The sequence below is a fragment of the Orcinus orca genome, chromosome 1, assembly GCF_937001465.1.
Source record: "Orcinus orca chromosome 1, mOrcOrc1.1, whole genome shotgun sequence".
Classification (NCBI taxonomy): Eukaryota; Metazoa; Chordata; class Mammalia; order Artiodactyla; family Delphinidae; genus Orcinus; species Orcinus orca.
In genome coordinates, this window is record NC_064559.1 from 30,772,848 (window position 1) to 30,797,771 (window position 24,924).

The following is a 24,924-nucleotide window of genomic DNA, read 5'->3' on the forward strand; positions in this document are numbered from 1 at the left end:
TTAGACTAAGCAATACTTTTTTTTCCCCCTACTAAGAATGCTCAGGACCACTTTCATTTGTCATACTGTTATTTTGTTACAACCTTTTGGAGTCAAAAAGGATGCACCTAGAACCAAAAGAAACTGGAATCTGATTTAAAATGAAACCTCAATAAATAATCTCTCTGGAATAATATTTAGGATGGCTAACCCCATTTCAATAAAACACGTTCTCATTTCCACACTGTTAAATTCCTATTTTTCCAGATAGTGTGCCTCAAACTGAAGAAAATATTCAACCAATTTTCAAATATAATAAACCTAGAAACACGAAACACTTAAAACACACACGCACGCGTGCGCACACACACACACACATTCCAGTCCCTAAACTGCAGGTTATACCACTGACATGAATATTTTATGAAATGTAGTTAACAGAAAAATGTGAAAAATGTGACTGGATATTAAGTGATATCTCCTTTCTTCAATTTTGTGATTAACAGGTCTTTTATTGGTAGTAAACTAGAGCAAACAATCAGAATAGTACATATGCAGTATTCAGTACACACAATAAAAGTTAAAGAAATTCAAAACCTGTATAAAACAAAACACTGGAGAAAAATCATACAGCTCAAGAGATACAGTGGTAAAGGTCCTCTCCATCCTTCGATTACAGCTTGTACTCTGTACCCAACAGAACTTACCGCACTTAGCAAAATAAGAAATACATACTTTTTAGTACTGAGTGTATTTAAGAGGATTAAACACATTTTCTAAGGTCCTTGCAATGACAATAAGTGACCCTTTAGCTGGTAAAGCAGACTTAAGGGAGGAAAGTGGGGAAAGGAAATTAACTAGTATGTTGTAACCATTTTAAATAATTTCTCATTTTCCAAACACTGCTTTCATAACAGAAGTGTTTTACACTTGCACAATATTAATTACTTTATTATACATGGAAGCCTGTGGTAGGCTGATTACACAATAAGACTGCAAACAACCAGTGGTACTTTTCTGACGTCAGAAGAGTACATAAGACTGAAACATCACCAAAAGTACATAAAAAACTCATCAGCATAAACATCAAAGTACATTAAAAATATAATCAGGAAAAAAATACAATTGCTAAAAAGTGGTTTAGAGCAGAGCCACTGTCTACCAGTGGCTTCAAATGGCAAATTAGCGTTCATAGCAAGTTTGGATGACTTTACAAGACCCCTGTACAATACTGACTAACGCACCCTTTTAAAATGTACATTACACAGGCTGCAATTTCACAAAGAGGTTCTGATGTCATTACTAAATAAGCCACTCTTCCCCCTCCCATCGGCTTTGTCACCAGTTGGAATTACCACCTTATTAATATCCACAGCTCTGAGCGTGTGGGGCTTTATTATACATGGACATCTGTGTGGGTTCTGTTTTTAAAAAGGGGGAGGGTGGATGTTTATTCTACTGTTTGGATGCCGGAAGGCATAGGAAATGCATAACAAATTACCTATTGGAATGTGAATCATTCTAAAATTGAAACTGTCCAGATACAGAGGAGAGGGAACAAGGAAGGCCCAGAGCTCTGAGAGGACAGGTTAAGAACAAAAATAACACAAAATACCCCCAGAAGTGTGGGTGACATGTAGTAACAGAGACGGAGAACAGTGTTTTTAGGCCATGTATAATAAATAACACACACCCCAAATTTCAAAAGATTATGTAATTCCAACTTGGGTTCTAATACTGCAACCAACCAACCACTTGGGCTTCAACACTGTTCCCATCAACTCTTGATGGGAGTCACACAGCCTTGTTACAGTTGGGATAAGGAGAGGGTGCCTTTTTTTTTTCTTTCTTCCTATTATTAAAGCTATCATTCCAGGCTTTGATCAAAGATTCAAGAATATTTGTTCTACCAGGCTGGAATGAATGTGGTTTGGAAGTTCAGAGTACATTTAAAAGCTGCAACAAAATATAGGTAGCCAACATCTCAGAATTTTGGATCAGCCCAGATGGAGACAGCAATTTGAAATGTTTTCGATCCCTTACTTAAATGATGACACGTGTATCGTATCAGCCCAGATAGAGCAATTTGAAATGTTTTCGATCCCTTACTTAAGTAATGAAATGTATTATCATACTATCTGTAAATTGGATATTCCATTACAGTGATAACGTACAGAATTCCCATGCGTTATTACACTTTCCTGAGAGTAAAGCAATTAGAATAACCTTAATCCTAGCAACAAAGTTTTTTTTTTTGTTTTTTTGTTTTTGTGTGTTTTTTTTGTTTTCTTTTGTTTTTTTTGTATGGTTTTTTTGTGTTTTTTTTTTGTTTGTTTTTTTTGCATTTAAAACTTTTGGGCTATTCCCTGACGATCTATACATGTAAATTTGATTGCTAAACATTGTCACTTCGAATGTCAAACTATTTTAATCTATTGATTTTGATTAAAAATCATAATACAAACAGAGCTAAAATCACACTAACAAAATAAACTAAATATGAAAAGTTGCATTGAAAGGGCATTACATTATTCTTAATAGGATCGTGTAGAAACATTCCAATGGCAGTGTTCTCAAAATAAAACAAAATTACATTAGAAGACCTCCAGCCTGGTCACTCTTGGGACCTTACCTGTAACTCTGGCTGGTGGGGGTCTTTCCTCTGGTACTACATGGCTCACTAACATCAGACATCATGTTTGTATACCCTGAGAAATCTGACACTGAAGTCCTTGCTCTATGGTCCACTTCTCCATTAGAGTTCGTGATAAAGGTCATTGGCACCCTGCTGCCCGACTTGAACTGAGAACCGAACGCCTGTGCAAAGTTCTCAATCTGGTACGTTGTTCTGGGCTCTACGTCCTTCTGAGGATCCATCTGGCCGGCTAACTCCTGAGATGGGATCTGAAAGCTCGTTGAGGACTCTAAGTTTTTCTGTTGTTCCTTCTGGCCAGTCAGTTTCTGAGATGAGGACTGGAAGGCTGATGAAGTCTCTAGATTCTTCTGAGAATCTATCAGGTCATCCAGCTCCTGGGAAGGTGTCAACTGCTGATGTGTGGCATCCAAAGCAGACAAATAAAGACCCGGCTGAGACCCAAACAACATCCCAAAGGGAGGCTTTGGCAACGAAGATGGCAACACTGAGGTAACAGACTGGCCGAAACCACACTCCAAAGGAGATGTAGTGTATATCTGTTTTTCTGGAAATAAAGTGTGGTTGTGGAGAGGTGAAGACAGACTGACAAATTGGAAACCGTGTCCCAGAGTAAAACCTGCATTCGTGGATTTCTCGAAAGCCTGTTGGAGGTATTTGGAGTATTCTTGCAACATGCTCGCCTTGTCATTTGAAGCAGTCTGGGTGCCCGGGCTCAAATTTTCTTCTTGAACCAGTTCTGAGTGTTCTCCTGAGGCGTGCAGATCCACTCGTGGTTCTGTTATGTTGAAAGGATCCTCCTTCTGGCTCTCTGACTTGTTGGAGTACTGATCCAAAATACTTTGTAAAACCTCGTCAGGAATTCCCGACTTGTCGTGACAAGACTTAATTTCCGCATTCAGGGCCGAGGAGTCAATAAGGGACAACGGGGCCTCACTGTCCAAAACACCGACGCCCGCCGACTGAATGACGGACTGCTGGGAGACCATGTGTCCCACGTTCACGGAAAAGGCACTGTTGCTGCTGGCGGTGGGTAGGTATCTTCTTTTCTTTGAGAACTGCATGGCATCGTCATAATTACTGCTTATTTGACCTTGTTTGCCACTTGTACTTTGGAGAAGACTAATGGTCTCCACGCTACTGTTTGACACGATGCCAAGGGAGCCACTCGGTTTCCCAGACAAGGACTTCTGTCCAACTATGTCTGGTAACGGTGACACAAAGTTCAGGTAGTTTTTATCCATGCTCTTCCGGCTTCCTTTCTTAAAGATCAATTTTGGCACCCTCTTCTGGAGTTCCTCTATGCCAGTGCCGATGATGCCCCCACTGGAAGACACAGCAGGCATTTCTACTGAGTAACTCTGCATGTTTATGCTGTTTGACATATGGGATTCATTTGCTTTCCCAGTCTTGGGCTCCTTGTTTTCAACAGCTATGCTTCTCGACTTCGCTTTTCTCCTTGAAGAACTTGTACTTCCCTGAGACAACACAGCCAGGTTACCCACGGTGCTATGGTTGCTGGATGACCCAGGCTCTGCACTGGGTGCCCCCTTCGCCAGGGCTTCGCCGCACGTGCGCCTGTGCTTCAACAGTCTATCAGTCCTTGAGAAATACTGCTGGCAAGTGTCACATTTGTATGGCTTTTCTCCACTGTGCGTCCGCTTGTGTCTCTCCATATGGTACTTCTGGATGAACTTCATGCTGCACTGATCGCACCCGAAGGGCTTCTCCCGGCTGTGGATCTTCTCGTGCCTCTGCAGCAGGTACTTCTGGATGAAGCCCATGCTGCACTGGCTGCACTGGAAGGGCCGCTCTCCGGTGTGGATGAGGACGTGCCTCCGCAGGTGGTAGGAGCTGCGGAAAGCGGCGCTGCAGTGGTCGCAGATGTGAGGTTTCTGGCTTGGGGACAGGACGGCGCCTTCTCCGTCTCCCGCCAGCGACGGCTTGGAAGATGCGCCCGGCTTCCTCTTGGCTTTGATTCCCTGAGATTCTGGCTTTGGCCTCTTGGCCTTCTTGACGCTCGCGTCCGGCTTGGGCTCCTCGGGGCCGCGGGGGTCGTCAGTCCGGCCGAGCAGCACGTCACGGGGGTGGGGGGCGGGCGGCGGCGGCGGGTGCAGGACGCTCAGGTCCTGGATGACGCCCGGGCCTCCCGCGTCCCCAGCGCCCAGCCCCGGCGCCCGCTCGTCTGCCCCCGCGAACAGCCCCCCGTAGTGAGGATGGGGGGCGCCCGGCGGCTCCTCGGGGTCTGCCGGCTTCTCCTGCTTGATGCTGACCAGCGACTGCAGGAAGCCCCAGGAGGTCCTCTGCGCCGGGAAGGCCGCGCCGGGCGCCGCCGGCTCCTTCTTGAAAGTCACGTCCGGGGCGGGCGCCGGGGGGGGCTCGGCGGCCGGGGCCGCGGCCGGGGCGGCGGCCAGCACGCACTGCGGGGGAGGGGCGGCCGCGCCCGCCGGCCGCGCGAAGCTGGCGACCGGGGGCAGCCGGTGGTTGAACATCACCATGCCCGGCGGGAAGCTGGGCTCCATCTCCGCCCGCCCGCCGCTGCCCGCGCCGCCGCCGCCGCCGCCGCTCAGGAACGCGCTGCCGACTTTCATGCCCCGGAGCAGGCCTGGCTGAGGAGAGGAAGGAGGAGTGGGCCGGCCGCCGGCCGCGGCGCCCCCACCCGCCCCCGGCCCGCGCCCCCGGCCCGTGCCCACCCGCCCGCCGCCGCCCGCGCCCCGCACTTACGGGTCCCGCCGCCGCCGCCGCCGCCGCCGCCGCCGCCGCCTCCGGTTAATAAAAATAACGCCGTCCTCTCCACAATGGAATTAAAAGCCTGCGCGGCACTGCGCAGCCGCGGCGCGGGGCCTGCCGGGAGCTCGGCGACCCGGCCCGAGGGCCGCTGCGCCGGCCAGCGCGCCTGCGCCGCGGCTTCCGCCCGGCCGCCTGTCAATCACTCGGGTGGTTGGGCGGAGGGAGCCCCCGGGAGGGGAGGCCCCGGGCGGCCGGACGCGATTGGTGGGCCGCGCGCCGGGCGTCGGGGGGCGGGACCCGGGGCGGGCTGCTGCGCGGCGGCGGCGGAGAAAGGCCGGAGGGAGGGCGATGCTGCGGGGCTGCGGAGTGGGCGGGGGGACGGGCCCGGCCGGCCCGGCCCCCTCGGCTTTGCGGCTTGTAGGCCGGGTGTTGCAGCCGAACCCAGCCCCGGAGCGGGGTGGCTTGGGGCGCTGTGGGTTCTGCCTGTGTGCCCTGAATCTCCAATGCTCAGCATCTACTGGGACAGGTTGCTTCCGGTACCCCTCCGTGTCTGGCACACACTTTAATAATGGGCGCTTTTTCTCTGCATTTGTGGGAGGGGCCTGCTTTGAAACCGCAGCAGAGGTACCGTTGCAAAAAAAAGGTTGTCTTACTGCCAACCTACCTGAAGGCTACTGAAAGAGGAAGCCGCGTGTAATCCAGGTGCGGCAGCCCTGTAAAACACGCCCACACGCATACTTTATCATCATCAGATGTTCTTTAAATGCCCACAGGCCTTCTCAGTCTGTCTAAGAGTCCGCTGGCCCTGTTGTATTGCTGCCTGGCCCTCTATGTTATTTATGAAAAATCGACTTCCAGGCCCTTCTAAGAGTGCTACTCAGATCCACTCTGCCCTCCCCAGTACAGAATACTGAGAAAGGCAGGCAAAATCACTAATTGTTCTCTTAAGGAAACTTACAAAGTAAAATCTTGAAATCAAAGAGCAACAAAAATCAAACAAATATTTATTCCGTGCCTAATGTACACACAAGGCACCCACTTTCATGTTAAGCGAAAATCTAAACCAGCAACTCTCCTAACCAAGAGTGTATGTAAAGCACAGGATTATTTTTCATAAAAGAACCAGCACCATGACAATAATTTCTTTCCATGGTACGTTTTCATGATGAAATTACAAGTCAATTGTCTCACAATATTTCTAGCCAAATAACTTATCATAGTTAAATAATAAATGACTTCTCTGAGAAATTTTGCAACTGGAATCATAAAGATTATCAACTAATCCTTACAGGCCCCTCTGAGCCTGCTCAAAAACTTAAAAGACTATGTAATGAGTATTTTGAGACAAGAAATATTAGTATTTTTCTAACCCCATGCAACTACATAGAAGTATTCTGCCACTTAAACTGTGAAACTCTAATACTGTCAAGTATATTTCAGTGTTAAAAGACTGAAAACTCAAAAACTTAAGGCAGTTGTAAAATATTAGTCAACGCCTATGAGAAATGAGGCTGTCCCTTTGCTCAGGGTGGCAGTGTTTAATGGTAAGCTGGGATGCATATAAGCTAGTCCAAGCATGAAGGGCAGCAGGACACTCATATGAAAAGCCAACTTTGTTCCTCAGTTATCAAGATAAGAAACCTGTCATTTCTCTCATTCACTCTGTCAGCCTTGAGATACTCCAAGCAGACTTACCTCTGTGTTGTACACCCCATATATCAGGAAGATGAAGAGACCCTGTAAAAGAAAATGGAGGGGAAAAGCTGTTAACGCTAATCATTTCAGCAGTAGGAATACCTGAAATCAACTTTCCTGGGAACAGACAAAAGAAGACACACTTCATCAAGGTCAATTTATTTATCTATTCTTCAATGTCAGAAGCTGTACCTTGAGCATTTATAAGATAACATACCAGCACATCACTTATAGTCCTTGTGCTATTCACTTCTTTAGACTACAGCAAGTAGGAAAAATTTGTTACAGTCTTCAACAGGGTAGAAAAAAATCTTTAATAATAAAGTATAAAAGAGCGAAAAGGATAAACCTTAAAGGGTAATAAGTGTGAATCGTTTTTAAATAATATTTAAAATGCCAGTTCAAGTTAAGAAACTTTCACATCATCAGCTGTTGTGAGACTGCACGCATTGTTATTGTTTGCTATGTATAATAAAATTCCAAATATCTGCTATTTACTAGTTCTTAGCATTAGAAAAATACTTAATTGCAGTATATAAATTAAATCTCTCTCTTAAATCTAAAATCTTAAATTTTTAAAATAAATAAAACTGTAACGATTTAAACTTAGTAGAGATAATAGGGAACAAGAAATTTCCCATGTGTTTTTGTCTTACAGAGGAAAGAAAAATCTATATTGTACTAGTCTTGTTAGGTACTAATAAACCAAATATTAAGTAGGGGTCTGGACTAAAATCTGGATATGATTCAAATAGTTAAGTAGTATGGCATTTTCAAAAGGAAAATATTACAGGAAAATTTAAATATTCGTTTTACCTCTGAATCCTTACACATTACAGATTATGGAAAACATCCTAGAACAAGGAAACTGAATAAAACAGAAATGAGTTTTGTTCTTGTTAGTTTCTTTTTTAACAGACTTTATTTTTCCTGTTGCAGAGCACAGGCTCCGGAGGCGTCAGGCTCAGCGGCCATGGCTCAGGGCCCAGCCACTCCGCGGCATGTGGGATCTTCCCGGACCGGGGCACAACCCCGTGTCCCCTGCATCGATCGGCAGGCGGACTCTCAACCACTGCGCCACCAGGGAAGCCCCAGACTTTATTTTTTAAGAACAACTTTAGATTTACAGAAAAGTTGAGAAGATAGTACTGAGGGTTTGCATATATCTGCACCCAGATTCCCCTATTATCAACATTTTACAATAGTATGGTACGTTTTTTACAATTAATCTTTTTAGTTTTCAATACTCCTATATATAATTTCAGAAACTAAAACTATTGTAGTACATGTATTTGTATTAGTAAGAAAGACATAGTTTTGCACAATCAAAAATTTCCATGTGGGTCATAAACTTTTAAAAATTTAATGACAGAGTTTTTCATTGTGTATATATGATTTTCCAAAGCTCGGTATCGACATGCAATCCCATCTTTCAGGTTGCCTTTGTCAAGATCTACAGAGTGCAGAGTGAATTCAAGCGGCTTAGATAATACTCATTTTCTAGGCTGTTTGCCCATATTCTAGATCATTCAAGAAATAAATATATACTTCTTTCTCTGATTTATGAAAAAGACTAGAAGATAATTGACAGTCGTCCTTCCCTTAGTAATTGCTAATTCTTATTTCGTTTTGTGTTATATACATATAAAATTAAGTCATTCAAACTTTAATTCTATTTGTGAGATAGGACTATTTTGCTTTGTGCAATAGATGAGGTTTTTTTTTTCGAATTTAACATTAACACTTTATTATATTTGCTTAATTGCCTATTTATCAATCTGTCCATTCCTCTATCACCCATCAACCCATCTTACCTTTTGGTGCATTTCACAAGTAAGTTGCAGAAATCAGTACACTTTTCCTAAACTCAATATTGTTTACAGTAATAGATGAGTTCTTGATAAATACGGTTTCCTGAATAGTGAACAATATGCACTGTGATTTCTGTACGTTAAAAATTCAGCTGTTTGCATGAATCTATATGATGCTTTGAAAAATCAAAGAGCCATTCTATAATGTGTATAATCACTCCTATAATTTATCTATCCTGTAAATTCAATTTTCTCCAAGAGAAAACAGTAAAAAAAAAAAAAAATTCACATTTTTCCCCATGTCTTGGTAAAGTGAGGAGAATATTTGTATTTACTGCACTTCTGTGTTCTTGTTACACATTTTAAATTTTAATACACTTAATCCTTAAAGTAATGTAAAATGATCAACAACAAAAATCTCCCGTTAAAAAAAGGATGTAGACTGAAAAGGGATTTTAAGTAAAGGCAGCTTCAGTCTCAAAAGTTTCTTCTCTTTCTCCTTTTTCTTCAACAGAAGCACTTAAGAGCATGATTGAGCAAACCCCCAAATGATGACTTCCCAAGACCCCGAAAGAGTCTGAAACTCCAAGTCACTCCAAGGAACGTCTGCCTTCCTTTCTCCGGGGCTATCCACCTGATACCACCACAACCAGTTGAAAGGTCAAACATTAGGAATGATAATTAATTAATTTAATTGCATGCTTCACACATGATGCCATTTTCCCCACTGATGTTACCAGCTGTTGACAGTTGTGATAGTTTAGACCTAACTCTGCAGAACTTCATAAACCCTTCACTACCGGATACACATCCCATTTCCTGTATTTCCCAACGAGAAAAATGAAATCAGAAACAGCGAAACATAAAAATCTTAAGCCATAACTATGAGCCACTTCTTAATCCCTGCAGAGAATACCTTTAAGAACAGCTGGAAGGAACCAACCGCCAAACTTCAACCGGCACTGAGGTTTCTGGAACTCCTTATACCAACATTTTGTCCTACCGAAGAGTGAATATTGAAGTATGCCACATCTCTGCAATGAATGACCCCCACGTCTGTTAGGAAGTTTCTGCGATTCCATCCATAGACATACCCGTCCGTCATATATTTGGAGTATCTATCTATAGAGGTACCAATTTCTCAATATTCTAGTCCCGGTAAAATTAACACTTATTGGGCAGGAATCTCCCAAGGGTGGCTGGATTCCTGTAACATGTGTGTGTTTCATGGGCAAGAGCCAGGACTAGGGAAAGAACACCAGGGTGTTGCATTTAACACTGTACAGGAGTTAAAAATAGAAACTTAAGGGAAGGGGGCGGGAATCTTCCTCTATTTCTTTATTCTCATTTATCTATGAAACGTTCAAAACTGAGGCAGCTTTGTAAATACTTTCATTGTTACAGAAGTCCATGGAACAGTATCTGCGGAAGGGTTCAAGGGCCAACATCTAGTCTGTTACTTTTATATTGATGGGCCTTGAGTTTTCATAGGACACGTCACGACTGCAACAAAATAATCTTCTTTTAAGTGCTAATATGTTCTTTCCTGGCGATACAAAGAACAGGAAAGATGCCACCATACACAGTACATTACCTACTCAGGAATCTGAATAAGATTAACAATGCTAATATATGTATAGCCCCCTCAAAGCACTTTCATTTACATAATTCCGTTCGTTCCTCACTACAATACTGCCAAGTAGGCGAGGGGCGTATTATTAGCTTTATTTTAGATATGGGCATTTGGAGGTTTGCTCAAAGTGCCACGATGCTGACAGGTTGGCGAAGCCAAGGACATATGTTCTCACTCCTCACACGATGCTTTTTCACACACACACTGCCTTCACTAGACCCTTTCATAACTTAAGTCACCAGCATCAAGATAATGCAATTGGTAAGATCTTTGAAAGCTGAGGTTTGTCGAAAGCATTTTGCAGTTTGATTAGCTCAAGGTCAGGGACTCGGTATCCAGTAATAACCCTGCTCCTCTGCCAGTCTAAGAGGGCCTGGCGAGTGCGGCAGGAAATTGGCTTCACAACAGAGATTCTCAGTTGCTATGTGCCAGGCTCTGTCTTTTGTACTTTCCTACCAAATTCTCATTCAATGATGTATACTTGCTAGTTGCCGGGAAACATATCTTTTCCCATCAAGAGGCTGCTAGGTAACCGCATAGTCAAACATCCTTATCATTATCAGCATCTACTGAACTTCTTTGAATGTATGGCCCTAAGCTGTGTGCTTTTATTTATTTATAAATCACGCTCCAACCTACCTGCTATAAACAATTCCCGTTTGGGGGGCAAAATCCCATAGAAACAAAGCATCAGTGGACATTGGCATGTATGCTCCGGGTTGCTCCTAGCAGCACTGGGTAAGGTGGCAAAGACCTGGAAACAACTGCAGGCCCTTCAAGCTAGGAATAGCTGAATAAATTGTGGTATCTTTAGCCCCTAGGATATTAGGCAGCCGAAGGAGTGAGTTAGAGCTATGTTTATTAGCCTGGAGAGAGTCCCATGCATTGTTAAATGAGAAAAGGAAGAGAAACAGACCTGTGCATTATATAGTCTCATTTTTGCCAAAAGGACGGCAAAACCTTCCTTTCCTCCTCCCCAAATATAACTGATTAAACAGGAGAAAAGGGTGGAAAGATTCACACCAAACCTTTGTCACTGGTTTCCTAAGGGGAAGGATGGGGCGGAGAAGACGTAAGTCAGAAACAGGGGGGACAGAAACTAACTAGAAAAACAGGCATGACTTGGTCAACAGAAGAGGTGAAATATAAAATTCTACAGAGCATATTGCCATAAATACAGCAAACAGAATCTGCACCTGGATAAGGATCTAAATATAAGATGAACAAATAAAATATTGATTTGAGGTTAAGACTGTGAGGGTTTTTTTTTTTTAATTCCTATTATTTTAATATAAAGATGACAGTAAATTTGAACCAACAACATGTAAGTGTGTTTATTTAAAGTGAAGTTATGTTAAAATGGGTTTATATTTTTACAGTAAATGTATATTCATTGTGATTAATGGACTAAAAGAAACGTAAGCAGTTTAAACAGTAGAACAAATACTTTGTTTTGCCAGGGAAAGAGGGTGGATCGTGTGTGGAAGGGGAGCTAGCATCTATTAAGGAATGGCCTCTTTTGTGTTATGCATTTGATTTGATGCTGTTCTCAAGATCTGGTTCTTTTTTTTTTTTTTCATCTTTATTGGAGTATAATTGCTTTACAATGGTGTGTTAGTTTCTGCTCTATAACACAGTGAATCAGTTATACATATACATATGTTCCCATATCTCTTCCCTCTCAAGATCTGGTTTTTGAAGGAGTAGGAAGGGTGATCAGGGAGATGGCTGGAAGAGAGTCTGGGTGAGAGAAGGAAAAGCCCAGCTTGGCGAGAGCATAGAGCTCTCCAGGGGACCTGCCTCAGTTCACAGTTGCTAGACCAAGCGGCTTTCAAGTGAGAGGGGAAACTGATGAAACCAGACAGTGGACATGACCAGCTGTAAGTCGTGTAAGTCATGCCAAGGAGTTCAGCCACTCTTCTCTCTTCTCTAGGAAAGGGGGATCCTTAAAGATTGTGAATCAGGAAAGTGATGTCATGAGTTTTCTGTTTTGTTTTGTTTTCAAGTAACACTAGCAGCAATAAGGGAGATGGGTTGAAGCAGCACAGGGTACAGGCAGGGCAACCAGTTAGGAGGTAAGAGAAACCAGGGTAAGAGAACCAAGACAAAGGAAATGGTTATGAGGACTCAGAGATGCTTAGGAGGTACCATCAAACAGACATGGATGCTGACTGCACATGGAGGGTACAGGGGCGAGCTGAGTTACACATGATTCTTGGATTTCTGGCTCTGGGGATGGGGCGGGAGGTTACCATTTCCTAAGATAGCGGGCTTTCTCTAGTTGCGGCGAGCGGGGGCTACTCCTCGTTGCGGTGCGCGGGCTTCTCATTGCGGTGGCTTCTCGTGTTGCGGAGCATGGGCTCTAGGCACGCGGGCTTCAGTCGTTGTGGCGCACGGGCTTCAGTAGTTGTGGCGCACGGGCTCTAGAACGCGGGCTCAGTAGTTATGGCGCACGGGCTTAGTTGCTCTGTGGCATGTGGGATCTTCCCGGACCAGGGCTCAAACCCATATCCTCTAGCATTGGCAGGCAGATTCTTAACCTCTGTGCCACCAGGGAAGCCCAAATTTATTATCTTATATATGTTGAATGCGAGTGTGGTCTGGTGGGTGATTGGACACAGAAGTTTGAGCCTTAGGAAGGATACCTGGGATAGAGTTATGGATTCGGGGGTCATCAGAGTACAGGTGGAAACTGAAACCATCAACTAGGTAAATATGTTAGCATGTAAATGGAGGTGATGGCTTTGGACAGGGTTCTGGGAAATGTCATCTCTGCTCTAGAGATGAAAGAGAAAAGAACCAGTGATAAACAACAAGGTCCTGCTGTTTGGCACAGGGAACTGTATTCAATATCCTGCAATAAACCACAATGGAAAAGAACAGGCATATATGCATAACTGAGTCACTTTGCTGTACGGCAGAAGTTAAACACAACATTGTAAATCAACTATACTTCAATAAATTTTTTTTTTTTTTTTTGCGGTACGCGGGCCTCTTACTGCTGTGGCCTCTCCTGTTACGGAGCACAGGCTCCGGATGCGCAGGCTCAGCGGCCATGGCTCACGGGCCCAGCCGCTCCGAGGCATGTGGGATCTTCCCGGACCGGGGCGCGAACCCGTGTCCCCTGCATCGGCAAGCGGACTCTCAACCACTGTGCCACCAGGGAAGCCCTTCAATAAAATTTTTTAAGAAAAGAAAAAGAAAAGAACCAATGAAGGAGGAGTCAGGTTAAAAGAGGGCGTTTTCATGGAAGCAAGGGAAGCGAGTTTCAAGAAGGAAGAAACGATTAACAGCAAACATAGGTTAAAGGGTTCCAGTCCTAGCCCTGCCACTTACTAGCTGTGTGAGGTCAGGCAAAGTACTAAACATCTCTGTCCCTCACTTTCATCTTGTGTAAAAGGCACACAATCCTTGTACCTGTCTCATCGGATTGTTACAGGAATTAAATGGGTTAAGAGTGTTTGTAAAGTGCTTACAACAGATCCTGGCATGAGGTAACTGCTGTTGAGTGCCTGATCAATCGTCACAGTAAGATCGAATAAGAGGCCCCAACACGCCCCTGGACTTGCGAGTTATTACTCATTCCACTTAATATTTGTGTCCCTACTGTATGTCAGGCACTGAGGGCATAGTCATGAACAAAACCTTGAACTTGCGCTTGATGGAACTCATACTCTGGTGAAGAGCATTTATTGGATGCGGACTACGTGTGCTGTTCTCATCACCTGACAAGCATTACCCTCTCACTCCTCACGGTTACCCTATGATGCGGGTACCATGATTATCCCCATTTTACAGATAAGAACACTGAGTAGCACAGGGCTGGGGGGCTCAGCAAAGTCCCAGTGGCAGAAGCAAGCTTTGAACTGAGCTGGACTGGCTCCGGAGAACACCTCTTCACCTCTACATGTGTCCTGTCCACGTAGCTGCTGTTGACCTCAGAAACAGTGGCTGTAGACGCATGGGCATGGGGATGGGGGTGGCACGAATACAGACTGCAGTTAAGTTGACCATTGAATGGCATGTCGTTAACCGAGGGAGAGATTGCAAGTATTTCCACAGAGAAGCAAACCAGCGAAGTCCAAGCTTGTGGGTTTGTGGTGAATGTATTTTGCTTGCATGGTAGAGTAAGAAATGCTAAAGTGTGGAATAGTAAGCCTGTCCTTTGCTCAAGTCTGTCTCAAATACCTGTTTCCACTATTCCTTTGCAATGAGCTGGAGGGGCACAAGACTAAGGTGTCTAGTGAATGCCTGAAGGGCATATATTCGGTCCTATTTATTGAAGCAAGTTCAGTATAATTGAAATATCAGATCCACATGTGGCACAATCTCATTCTATTACAAAAATCAAAGAAGATGAAATGTATCCTCCACCAAATTTGAGGTCGCTAAAGCTTGCAGAGGAGAGATCAGAAGTTTTTGGTCGATGTAAAAAAATCTAAAGAGTAGTCTCACCTTTTCTTGCTCTGGTTCTGAATAAGTAGGTCTCAGGAATCTGCATGGTTAACGCATATCCCATTTGTTCTGATGCATTATAAACTTTAAGAATTCATTCCAGCTCCACCGTGCACTAGCTCTGTGACCTAGAGCAAATTACTCCCTCTCTCTGTGCTTCAATCACCTCATTATATATGGCGATAATAATAGTACCTACCTTGGAGATTTGTTGGGAGAGTCAAATGAGCTACATTTTTAGCACACACCTGGCTCAAAATAAGCATTGTGTACATGTTTGTTATGTACAATAAACAAATCACTGGGGTTTTTTTAGGTATAGTTGATTTACAATATATTCGTTTTAGGTGTACAACATAGTGATTCAAAATTTTATAGATATACTCCATTTATAGTTATTGTAAAATATTGGTATATTCCCTGTGCTGTAAAATACATCCTTGTACCTTATTTTATACACAGTAGTTCGTGTTTTAAGGGATAATCAGCAAATATAAGAGTCTGTTTGACTTTAGGGAGGTTGGAGTTTGCCTTATTTGAAGACCGAATGAATTCTGTCTTGCAACGATTTTCAGGTGGTGTAAGCAAAAGGCTGTAGGGAGTAAACAAATTAGGAAGAATTTCAGGACAGAATGTCAAGAATTTTGGCAACAAAAGTTTTCTTCTAAAGCTTTTTTGAAGTTAAGATGACTGGCTAGATATGCTCTAAGGCTTGCATTATATGAGGGTTAGCACTTTACAGCTCTATGCTACAAGGACTTCAAAATATAGTTTAAATATTATATGAGTCAGGACCCTTTTGGTTGCAAATGACAGAAACCCAACTCAAACCAGATGAAACACATAAAATGAGAGGAGATTTATTGAAAGGATACTGGGGTAGCTATCAGAATGGAATAAATATTTGAATAATTAAATCTCAGAATGGCAAAAAGAGGGATGTAAAGCCTTCTCTGCCTGTTTCTCGACCATCCTCCCAGATCCTTCTCCTCTGGTGGGAGATGTTGTGCCCCATAGGTCCAGGCTCTCATTCTCGTGGCTCTATAGACAACAGCAAAAATGGCTTTTCTCTCTGAAGTCCTGAGATAGGATTCTGCTCCATTTGAGTCACATGTCCCTCAGTGGACCAATCACGGTGGTCTGAGGAGTGGACAGTTGTGATTGGTTCACACTGGTTTACAGTCTTACCGCTTAATCAATCCTGTGACCAGAAAAACAAGATCATAAGAGAAGGTGGTCTCTTCCATTCGGACTACTGGGATAGAGCCATGGGGGAGGGATAAGACAGGAATGTCGGCTCCCCCGGAAAGTGTTTACTGCAGACGTGGTCACTGTCCCCAGGACTCACAACCTAGTGGGAGAGCAAAACAAATAAGTCTGTATATAAGAAATACAGACACACATAAATTGAAAAAATTAATAAATGCAAAATAAATAATGAACTCCTATCAATGAACAGAAGAAATAATATTGCTTTGAATCTGACCAATTTGGTGTTCTGCTTTAATAATGTTTCCAATGAGTTACGTCTGCTTTGAAATGTTGATTTGAATCCTAAATAAGTTTATCGAGCATTTTAAAAAAATTGCAGAAAGGCGAATACATGTGGATTATGGAATTAAAAGAATGCAAAGTTAAATATTAAAGGATTCCTGGTGAATTGGGATTATGAGTCTTAAAAGAGGAGAGAATATCATAGCGACCAATGAGACATCTCCTGCCCAAGAGACAAAGATTATGTGAAAAAACCTGCTTGGATGGAAAATCCTGATTAGAATCTTTGTAGTTTTCCGTTAAGTCCAAAATAGTTATTTACTCTGGAAAATGGCAGAGTTATTAAAGGAATTCTAAGAAGTAAATCACCGTAGAGGCTATAATAATGTAAAGGTACATAAGAATAATTAGAAGGGGGAGCGGAGGAAAGGAAGCAGAGAACCACATGAGGAAGATATTGGAAAATCCCAAGTGAGAGTTTACCAGAATGAAGGCAAGCAGTGAGAACAGAGGTGAATGAAAAATCTGAACGTGTTCAGAAAATAAAGTTGTGAAGTTTGATTGACTAGATACAAGAAACCAAAGAAACATCAGTGTCAAAGAAACGTGAATATTTTAAACTTGAAGGTGGAACAGCAAAGGGGGATTTGTGATAATAATGTGGACAGTAGGGTCATTGGGTGGAGACTGAAAGGGGCTTAACCAGACTGTTTTGCCAGAAAAGTACATGAGTGGATGTAGGGAAAAAAAGAAAGAGAGGGTTGGTTTTCCGACAAAGTGTACAATTTAAAAAACAACTCTCTGCTGGACCAGATTTTGCAAAACAACCCACATTATAATTACGAAAGTGAGTGAGAATACCACAGACCTTCCTATTCTGTGCATATTCTATTTTCTATGTAATACAATTACCATCCCCCAGCTATGGTGGCTTCACTGATACTTTAGTCACTTCAATCCTATTAAAATTTTAATATTTCCTAATTCAAGACACTGATTTTTGACAAACATAATGGAATTTTACAGGAGGTGCTGTTTGGTGTCTGGATTAACCTAAAAGTCACCGGTGTCAGATGGAACATGCACAGATTTGTTTCTAACTTTATTATAACCTTTCTGCCGAGTTTTCAAACCATCAGGATCTGTGCTCCTTCGGACACAAACTTCTTATTTGCTTTTATAATCTTAGTGGAACATAGCGGGGTACTTCAAATGACCACTAAATGACAGAAATAGAGGCTGTAAGAGTGACTTAGTGGCTTACCCAGCTGGCACTGCTGGTAAGTGGGCAAGCCAAAACTGGAATTCAGATTCCCTGGCTCCTAGACTCATATACAGCCCCCATTAACACCACGCCCGCAGCTTGCACTCTTTTATAAAGAATTCTCGTAGGTCTCGATACCAGGTAAAGCTGCCCTGCTGAGCTGAACTTGGTTTTCATTGTAAGGAAACTGTGACTCTTAAGATTAACTTGCTTTGGCCACTGGTTGCTCAAGATCAAATGTGTGGCCTGCCGTTAGCACCTTTGTACTTTGTCCTAATTTCTGAGTCTCTCTATAAACCATCTCAAACCCTCTTTGGAAAAGATTAGAAACAAATGTCCATTCAGCAAATATTTAAAGCCCAGCGCGGTCCCTGTGGTTAAGAATGACTACCTCTTGACTTCGTATTTATAATGACCCGTTTTCTCTTTCGTAGCTTTGGTGTGAATTTCCCAAGCTATTTGATTCTTTATTGAAAATGAACATAAAACTCGACTCCTGGATTACTCAAGGAAAGATTTAACCTGTTAGAAAAAGCCTTGACTAAAGAGAGGAATGTTTAAGGAAATATATTGATAATATATGACATACTGATATGACAAGCAAGTATATTGATATGATAGAACATTTTAAGACATTAAAAATATTTTTTATGAAAAGTTTTTAATAATGTGGGAAAGTATTTAAGATACATGAGTGAAGAAAAACAGGATAAAAAATGTATTATCTCAGGGTTTCCCTGGTGGCGCAGTGGTTGAGAGTCCGCCTGCCGATGCAGGGGACATGGGTTCGTGCCCCGGTCTGGGAAGATGCCACATGCCGCGGAGCGGCTGGGCCCGTGAGCCATGGCCGCTGAGCCTGCGCGTCCGGAGCCTGTGCTCCGCAACGGAAGAGGCCACAATAGTGAGACTCCCACATACCGCAAAAAAAAGAAAAAAAAATGTATTATCTCAGCTATGGAAAAGAAAATGCATTTAAAGAGAAAAGAAGGAAATATGGCAAAGTATTAATGATGATTACTTTGAGTTGTAGGATTATGGGTAATTTTTATTTTCCATATACTACTATATATTTTTCAAATTTTTCTACTTCTCTTATTATCAGAAATATATTTTCTAAAAATGGATTTTAAAAGATTTCTTTTCTTTTCATTTTTTTTTTTCTGGTCACAAGGCTTGCCAGATCTTAATTCCTCCACCAGGGATTGAACCCGGGCCCTTGGCAGTGAAAGTGCCGAGTCCTAACCACTGGACCGCCAGGGAATTCCCTTAAAAGATTTTTTAATAGTATGGGGCAATAAACATTCTAGGCTGTTAAATGACAAAAATCTGCATACAAATTTGTATCACAATATAATCACAATGATACAATAATATGCATAGAAAAAAGTGGACAAAAATACACCTAAATGTTGCTACTACGTGGCAAAATTTAAGGAAATGTCCTTTTCATGCATTTTTTTCTTTCTCTTATTTCTCCAGTGGGTTTGTGTTTCTTTTGTAGTCAGAACCGCCAATCCAAATAATATAAAAAAAGACCCCATGGACATAAAAACCTAATAAATCTAAAGTATCCAGGGTTGCTGCTCCACTAATTACTTGTGATCTCTAGCTGTCATAAATGTAGACTTCCACTTGCATTTTAAAAAGATGTCGCTACACACTTGCGGGAGAGTTTTGCAAAAGTAGCTTAACATTTTAGGAGAAACTGACAACCTGTTAAGTTTCCTAGAACATCCCAGAAGATCAGAGCTAAGGACGACCTCCACACTTCCTGTCGTGTCTGGAAGATAATGACACGGCATGGACAGTCTAAGGCCAACAGGGGCATCGTGCTGTTTTGCCGTCTGGAAACCGAACATGGGGGAGACAAGTTGTTGCTACAAACCCAGAAAAGGCTGTAGTAGCCTCTTCTGTGGAATTCAGGTAAATTGTTCCAGGCAAACAAAGTCACTGAGCGATTACCATTGTCTGTTGAAAAACTCTAAAGACAAAGAAAACCTAAAAATATTGGCATGTTGAATCGAGTTGCATCTTCTTCCAAAAGCCAACTATGGTTCTTGGAACACGTACCATCTGAACTTAGAGTATATAGTTCAGTAGTTTCTCAGGCCAAGGTGCTAAACTGGCCTGACGTACCCTTCAGGTAGAACTTCATCAGGACCTACATTCCCTGAACAAATACTGTTGAGCTCATACTGTGAGCATGTGTTGCTGAATGCTTCCGTTGCCCAAATATTCAACTTTCAGATTTCTAGTCTCCAGACCGTCTCATCAAATTCAAGGGTTCCTCTATTACACGTATACCAGTTGGTGTAAAATTCGGTGGTGTTATTATATGTATGTCCCCCCAAAAAAACTTTTTGAAAGGAGGAATAAGTATGAAATTTTAAAAATCAACAATAAGATGGCACAAGTCCAAAATGTTTGGAAATTCCCCCTTAAATCTAACCCTGGTCATTGTATTTATAGGAGCCAGAGCTCCCGAGGCTCGCCCATGCAAGTTCCCTTTTCCACTTCCTGATATTTAATTTATTCCTTGTAGACATTTGCATAGTACCTTATACTTTGTAAATTACTTTTATGAAGCATGATCTGATTTTGGCCTCACTACTTCCCATTCTAAAAATTAAAAAATGAGTCATTTTCCCAATGTTACAAAACAAAGTAGCACAGTGAAGACAGAACCTAGATTTCGTGGCTCCTAGTTGGCATTTTTCTGCTGTAGCATTCTTCCACTTAACAAATAAAATGGCTTATTCACATTTGCTTCTCTTTCTTTCACACTCACAGTTTTCATCTTCGCCTACTTTGTAAAGTAGAGCAAAAATTAATGGGTGAATTTCTTTTTTTTTAATTTATTCATTTTTGGTTGCATTGGGTCTTCGTTGCTGCACGCAGGCTTTCTCTAGTTGTGGCGAGTGGGGGCTACTCTTCGTTGTGGTGCACGGGCTTCTCATTGTGGTGGCTTCTCTTGTTGGGAGCATGGGCTCTAGGTGTACGGGTTCAGTAGTTATGGCTCACGGGCTCTAGAGCACAGGCTCAGTATTTGTGGCGCACGAGCTTAGTTGCTCCACGGCATGTGGGATCTTCCCGGACCAGGGCTCGAACCCATGTCTCCTGCATTGGCAGGCGGATTCTTAACCACTGTGCCACCAGGGAAGCCCATGGGTGAATTTCTTACAGAAGCTGGCGTATAATCACAAATTCCTAAGCTGGATTCAAAACCTCATCTAACCCATCTTTAAAAGGTGAAGCTGACTAAATCTACTATTTCTGCCAAATATCTTGAAGTTTGTAGTTAACAAATTTTTGGACTCAACCTAAAATCTCGTGAGAAGATTAAGCAGCTTTCCAGAGCAGTGAGTCCACGACAGCTGACATTCCGTTTTGTGTCACCCTGGGTAGCTGAGGATAGCGTGTATCTCTGTGGCGTGACCAGACTTCCAGTTCTTGGCTCTGTAAACAGTAACTCAATTGTCCCCAAATCCTGCACTAGTAGGCATTCTTTTTTCAAAATGTGTTCATATACTATTACTGCTGACATCAGGCCCAAGCCCCTTCACTCCTGAAGAGTATGAAATAAGGCTTCGTTGTAGGTTCCTCATTCTTTTACTCTCTAGTTAAATTAAATAACAGTTATTTTACGCATTGAGGGAGCTCCGACCGCTCAGCCAATGGCCTGGAGAGCTCGCTCTCACGTGGGCGCTGACCTCAAAAGCAGCTGAGCCCATTGACAGGAGAGTAGGAAGCGGCACGTTGGCATCAAATATATAGACCGTGAGAGTGTTGCATCCAGTAGAATGACTTTAACGTGAAAGCAGCTGTAAAATCACTTTGTCAGTGACACTCAGATCCTCGGGACGCCTCTGTGTGACGTCTTGAGAGCTCTAGTAGGTTGCCTTCTTCAGGCCAGAGTTCTCCAGGCTGAAATAATGGCTTCTGTGCTGCTGCAGCAAGATTCTGGGCTTCTAGAGAGCTCTGAAACTATCCAGAAGCATACCTGCATGTACTCCGCCTCTCACACCCGTGTACAAACGTGTCGGCACACAGCCCACAGGAGGACGCAGAGCTTGGTGTGGCCAGAGAAGGACAGCTCGGCCTTATGTTTTTGGCTTCTGAGCCCCTTGGCACCCCTTCCACTGACAGCACAGAATACTGGCCCTTCAGGCTCTTGATGGGGTTTCAAACATCCATTGACTGCAGCCCAACGCTTGCCAAAGGCCTCTGGGACAACTGACAGTTGTGAGACGGGGCCTAGGATATCTGTCAACTATTCCTAGATTCTCTGAGTGCTATTTCTGTATGAAGTTAGATCATCAGAAAGCAATATGTTCAAATCGTATTAGCATGGCTCCCTTCAGCGAGTAATGATATTATCTACGTGAATTTTTTTTAAAAATAAATTTATTTATTTATTTTTGGCTGCGTTGGGTCTTTGTTCCTGAGCGCGGGCTTTCTCTAGTTACGGCGAGCGGGGGCTACGCTTCGTTGAGGTGCGCGGGCTTCTCATTGCGATGGCTTCTTCTGTTGCAGAGCACAGGCTCTAGGCGCACAGGCTCAGTAGTTGTGGCTCGCGGGCTCTAGAGCGCAGGCTCAGTAGTTGTGGCTCACGGGCTTAGTTGCTCTGCGGCATGTGGGATCTTCCCGGACCAGGGCTCGAACCCGTGTCCTCTGCATTGGCAGGCGGATTCTTAACCACCGCGCCACCAGGGAAGGCCCCACATGAATTTTTTAATTGAGGGTTTACTCTTTTCAAAGTTATACATGCACAGCGTTTATACAGTCAAATGGTTCTCCAAGACCTGTAATAAAAAACATTGACCTCCACCTCCAGTTTTCCATTCCCCAGGGGCATCAATTTTCACTCTTTTAGCTGATTATTTTCATACTTAATATGTCTAACTAATATGCTTATATTACTACTTCCTAGTTTCCTGTTCTCATTCCACAGTGGAAAATGTGGACCTGGCTCTCCTTAGCCCCACTCTACTCAGTGACCCTCGCTTTCCTCTCTCTGGGTTTACTCCTTTTTTTTTGGTGGAGCACATCCTTCAGTAGCTTCCTGAGAAAGGGTGAACGGGAAGCAAAGCTGTTACCACGCACATCTGAAAATGTCTGTTTTTCCCTCATGCTCGGTGGCAAGTTCTGAATTCTAGTTTGGAAATGATTTTCCCTCAGAAGTTTGAAGGCCTTTATCAGTTATCTTCCAGTTTCTAGGGCTGCTGTTAAGAGCTGGATACCATTCTTATTCTTGAGCCTTTTTGTGAAAACTACTTTGTTCTATCTGAAAGCTTGTTCCTCATTATTCCCAGTGTTGACTGATATTTTTTCTATTTATAAATTTTTCTAAACTTAATTTTTTTACTTTTTACGATTTTTTTGATGTGGACCATTTTTTAAGCCTTTATTGAATTTGTTACAACATTGCTTCTGTTTCATGTTTTGGTTTTGTATCATTTTGTTTTGTTTTGTTTTTTGGCTTCAAGGCATGTGGGATCCTAGCTCCCCGACCAGGGATCGAACCCGCACCCCCTGCATTGGAAGATGAAGTCCCAACCACTGGACCACCAGGGAAGTCCCTAAACTTTATTTGATTTATTTTTATTGAGGTATAGTTGACTTACAGTATTATATTAGTTTCCGGTATTGATGATGTTCTTGGTGTGGGTAATGTCTCACTCACTGAGCTGGGACCTGGAGGCCCTTCCAGTCTGAAAACACTTATCTTTCACGTCTGGGAAATATCTTAAATTATTTCTTTGATCATTTCCTGTCTTTCCCCTAATTTCTCTCTCCCCCACCCCACTTTAAACACTCTATTATTTAAATGTTGGGTATCTTGGATAGAATCATTAATTTTCATTTTTCTTCTCACATTCCATCTTTTTATCTTTTTATTCTGCTTTCTGGGGTATTTTCTCAACTTCATCTTCTTACCTTTTACTGAATTTTTAATTTGCCATGCCATATTATTTTAATTTTCAAAAACTCTGTTTTGTTCTCTGAATGTTTTCTTTTAACAGTATCTTAGTCTCATTTCATGGATACTGGTGATATTAATTATACAATTTGCAGTTGTCTTTTTTTTTTAAGTTTTCTCTTATGTATATTTAAGAGTAGGACACAAAAAAAGTTGTCTGGAAGCTCTGTACCTGGGATTGGGGGCTTATCAACTGTGGGCTTCTCCAAATGGTTATCTGGCTGGAGTGTTTTATTGGCTTAAAATACTAAATCATGAGCATTTTGCTAGGTCGTCAAAAATTCCTCAAAATAGCCATGTTTAAGGACAGCAAAATAGGATATAATATCGTTTATTTCACTATTTCTCTAACTTACACGTTTCGCTTTTGCATGCTTCTGTATTTATTTTTGTTTGCATCCTGATGATTTTCTTTGACGGGAGGTAAATTCCTAGAAGGTAGGATCTGACAGGTTGGCGAGAGGGTTTCCTTTGATGCAAACTCCTGGAAAGCAACTTGACAATATTTTTCAGGAGTCTTAATGTTCCAATTCTCTGCCCCACGAATCCGTGGCCTGGGGTTTCTAGTCGGCAGGGTCCGGTTTGGCTTCAAAGTCATCACGTACAGCTTCCTTAAGCTTTTGGGCTTCGTTCAGTGCCTGCCTGTAGGCAAGTACTCAATCAGTGATGACTCTTGTTACTATCTTACTCCTCCGCAGCAGCATTAAACAGTTAATGAAAATTTGATGAGGTGTGTTGTCTTTAATTCCAATTTCTTTGATTCAGAATGAGGTCTGGGGACATCCCTGGTGGTGCAGTGAGTAAGACTCCACACTCCCAATGCAGGGGGCCCAGGTTCCGTCTCTGGTCAGGAAACTAGATCCCACATGCCGCCACTAAAGATACCCACATGCCACTACTAAGAGTCTGCATGCTGTAACTAAGAGTCTGCATGCCACAACTAAAAAAAAAGATCCCGCATGCCACCACTAAAGATCCCTCATGCTGCAGTGAAGATCCCTCATGCCACAACTAAGAACCGGCACAGCCTAAATAAATAAATGAAAATTTTTTAAAAAAGAACACTGGAAAAGGTATATATGTGGTTAAATATAAAATATATTTTAAAAGAATAAGGTCTAGTTTTTTTATACCTGTGTTGGACATTAAAATTTCTTCTTTTGTGAACTATTTGTTCAGGCCCTTTATAAATATTTCTACTGAGGCAATTGAGTCTTCTGATTTGTAAGA

At 42.6% G+C, this 24,924-nt stretch overlaps 1 protein-coding gene across 2 annotated transcripts; it reads right to left on the reverse strand.

Moving 5' to 3' along the window:
• Positions 1-461: 461 nt before the first annotated feature.
• Positions 462-5,424, reverse strand: ZNF281 (zinc finger protein 281). Of its 2 annotated transcripts, none has more exons than XM_033415913.2 (2): positions 5,357-5,424; positions 462-5,241 (listed from the first exon to the last, which is right to left on the reverse strand). In XM_033415913.2, exon 2 carries the CDS (start codon positions 5,221-5,223, stop codon positions 2,608-2,610), a length of 2,616 nt encoding a protein of 871 aa, XP_033271804.1. In that variant the 5' UTR covers positions 5,224-5,241; positions 5,357-5,424; the 3' UTR covers positions 462-2,607. The 2 variants fall into 2 exon arrangements, with proteins under 2 accessions (XP_033271804.1, XP_004285457.2); XM_004285409.3 differs by having other exon boundaries at positions 462-5,237; positions 5,357-5,420.
• Positions 5,425-24,924: the final 19,500 nt, after the last annotated feature.

Bases quoted from the DNA above. Each gene is read 5' to 3' on its own strand.
- ZNF281 (XM_033415913.2), bottom strand. From the start codon at position 5,223: ATGAAAGTCGGCAGCGCGTTCCTGAGCGGCGGCGGCGGCGGCGGCGCG.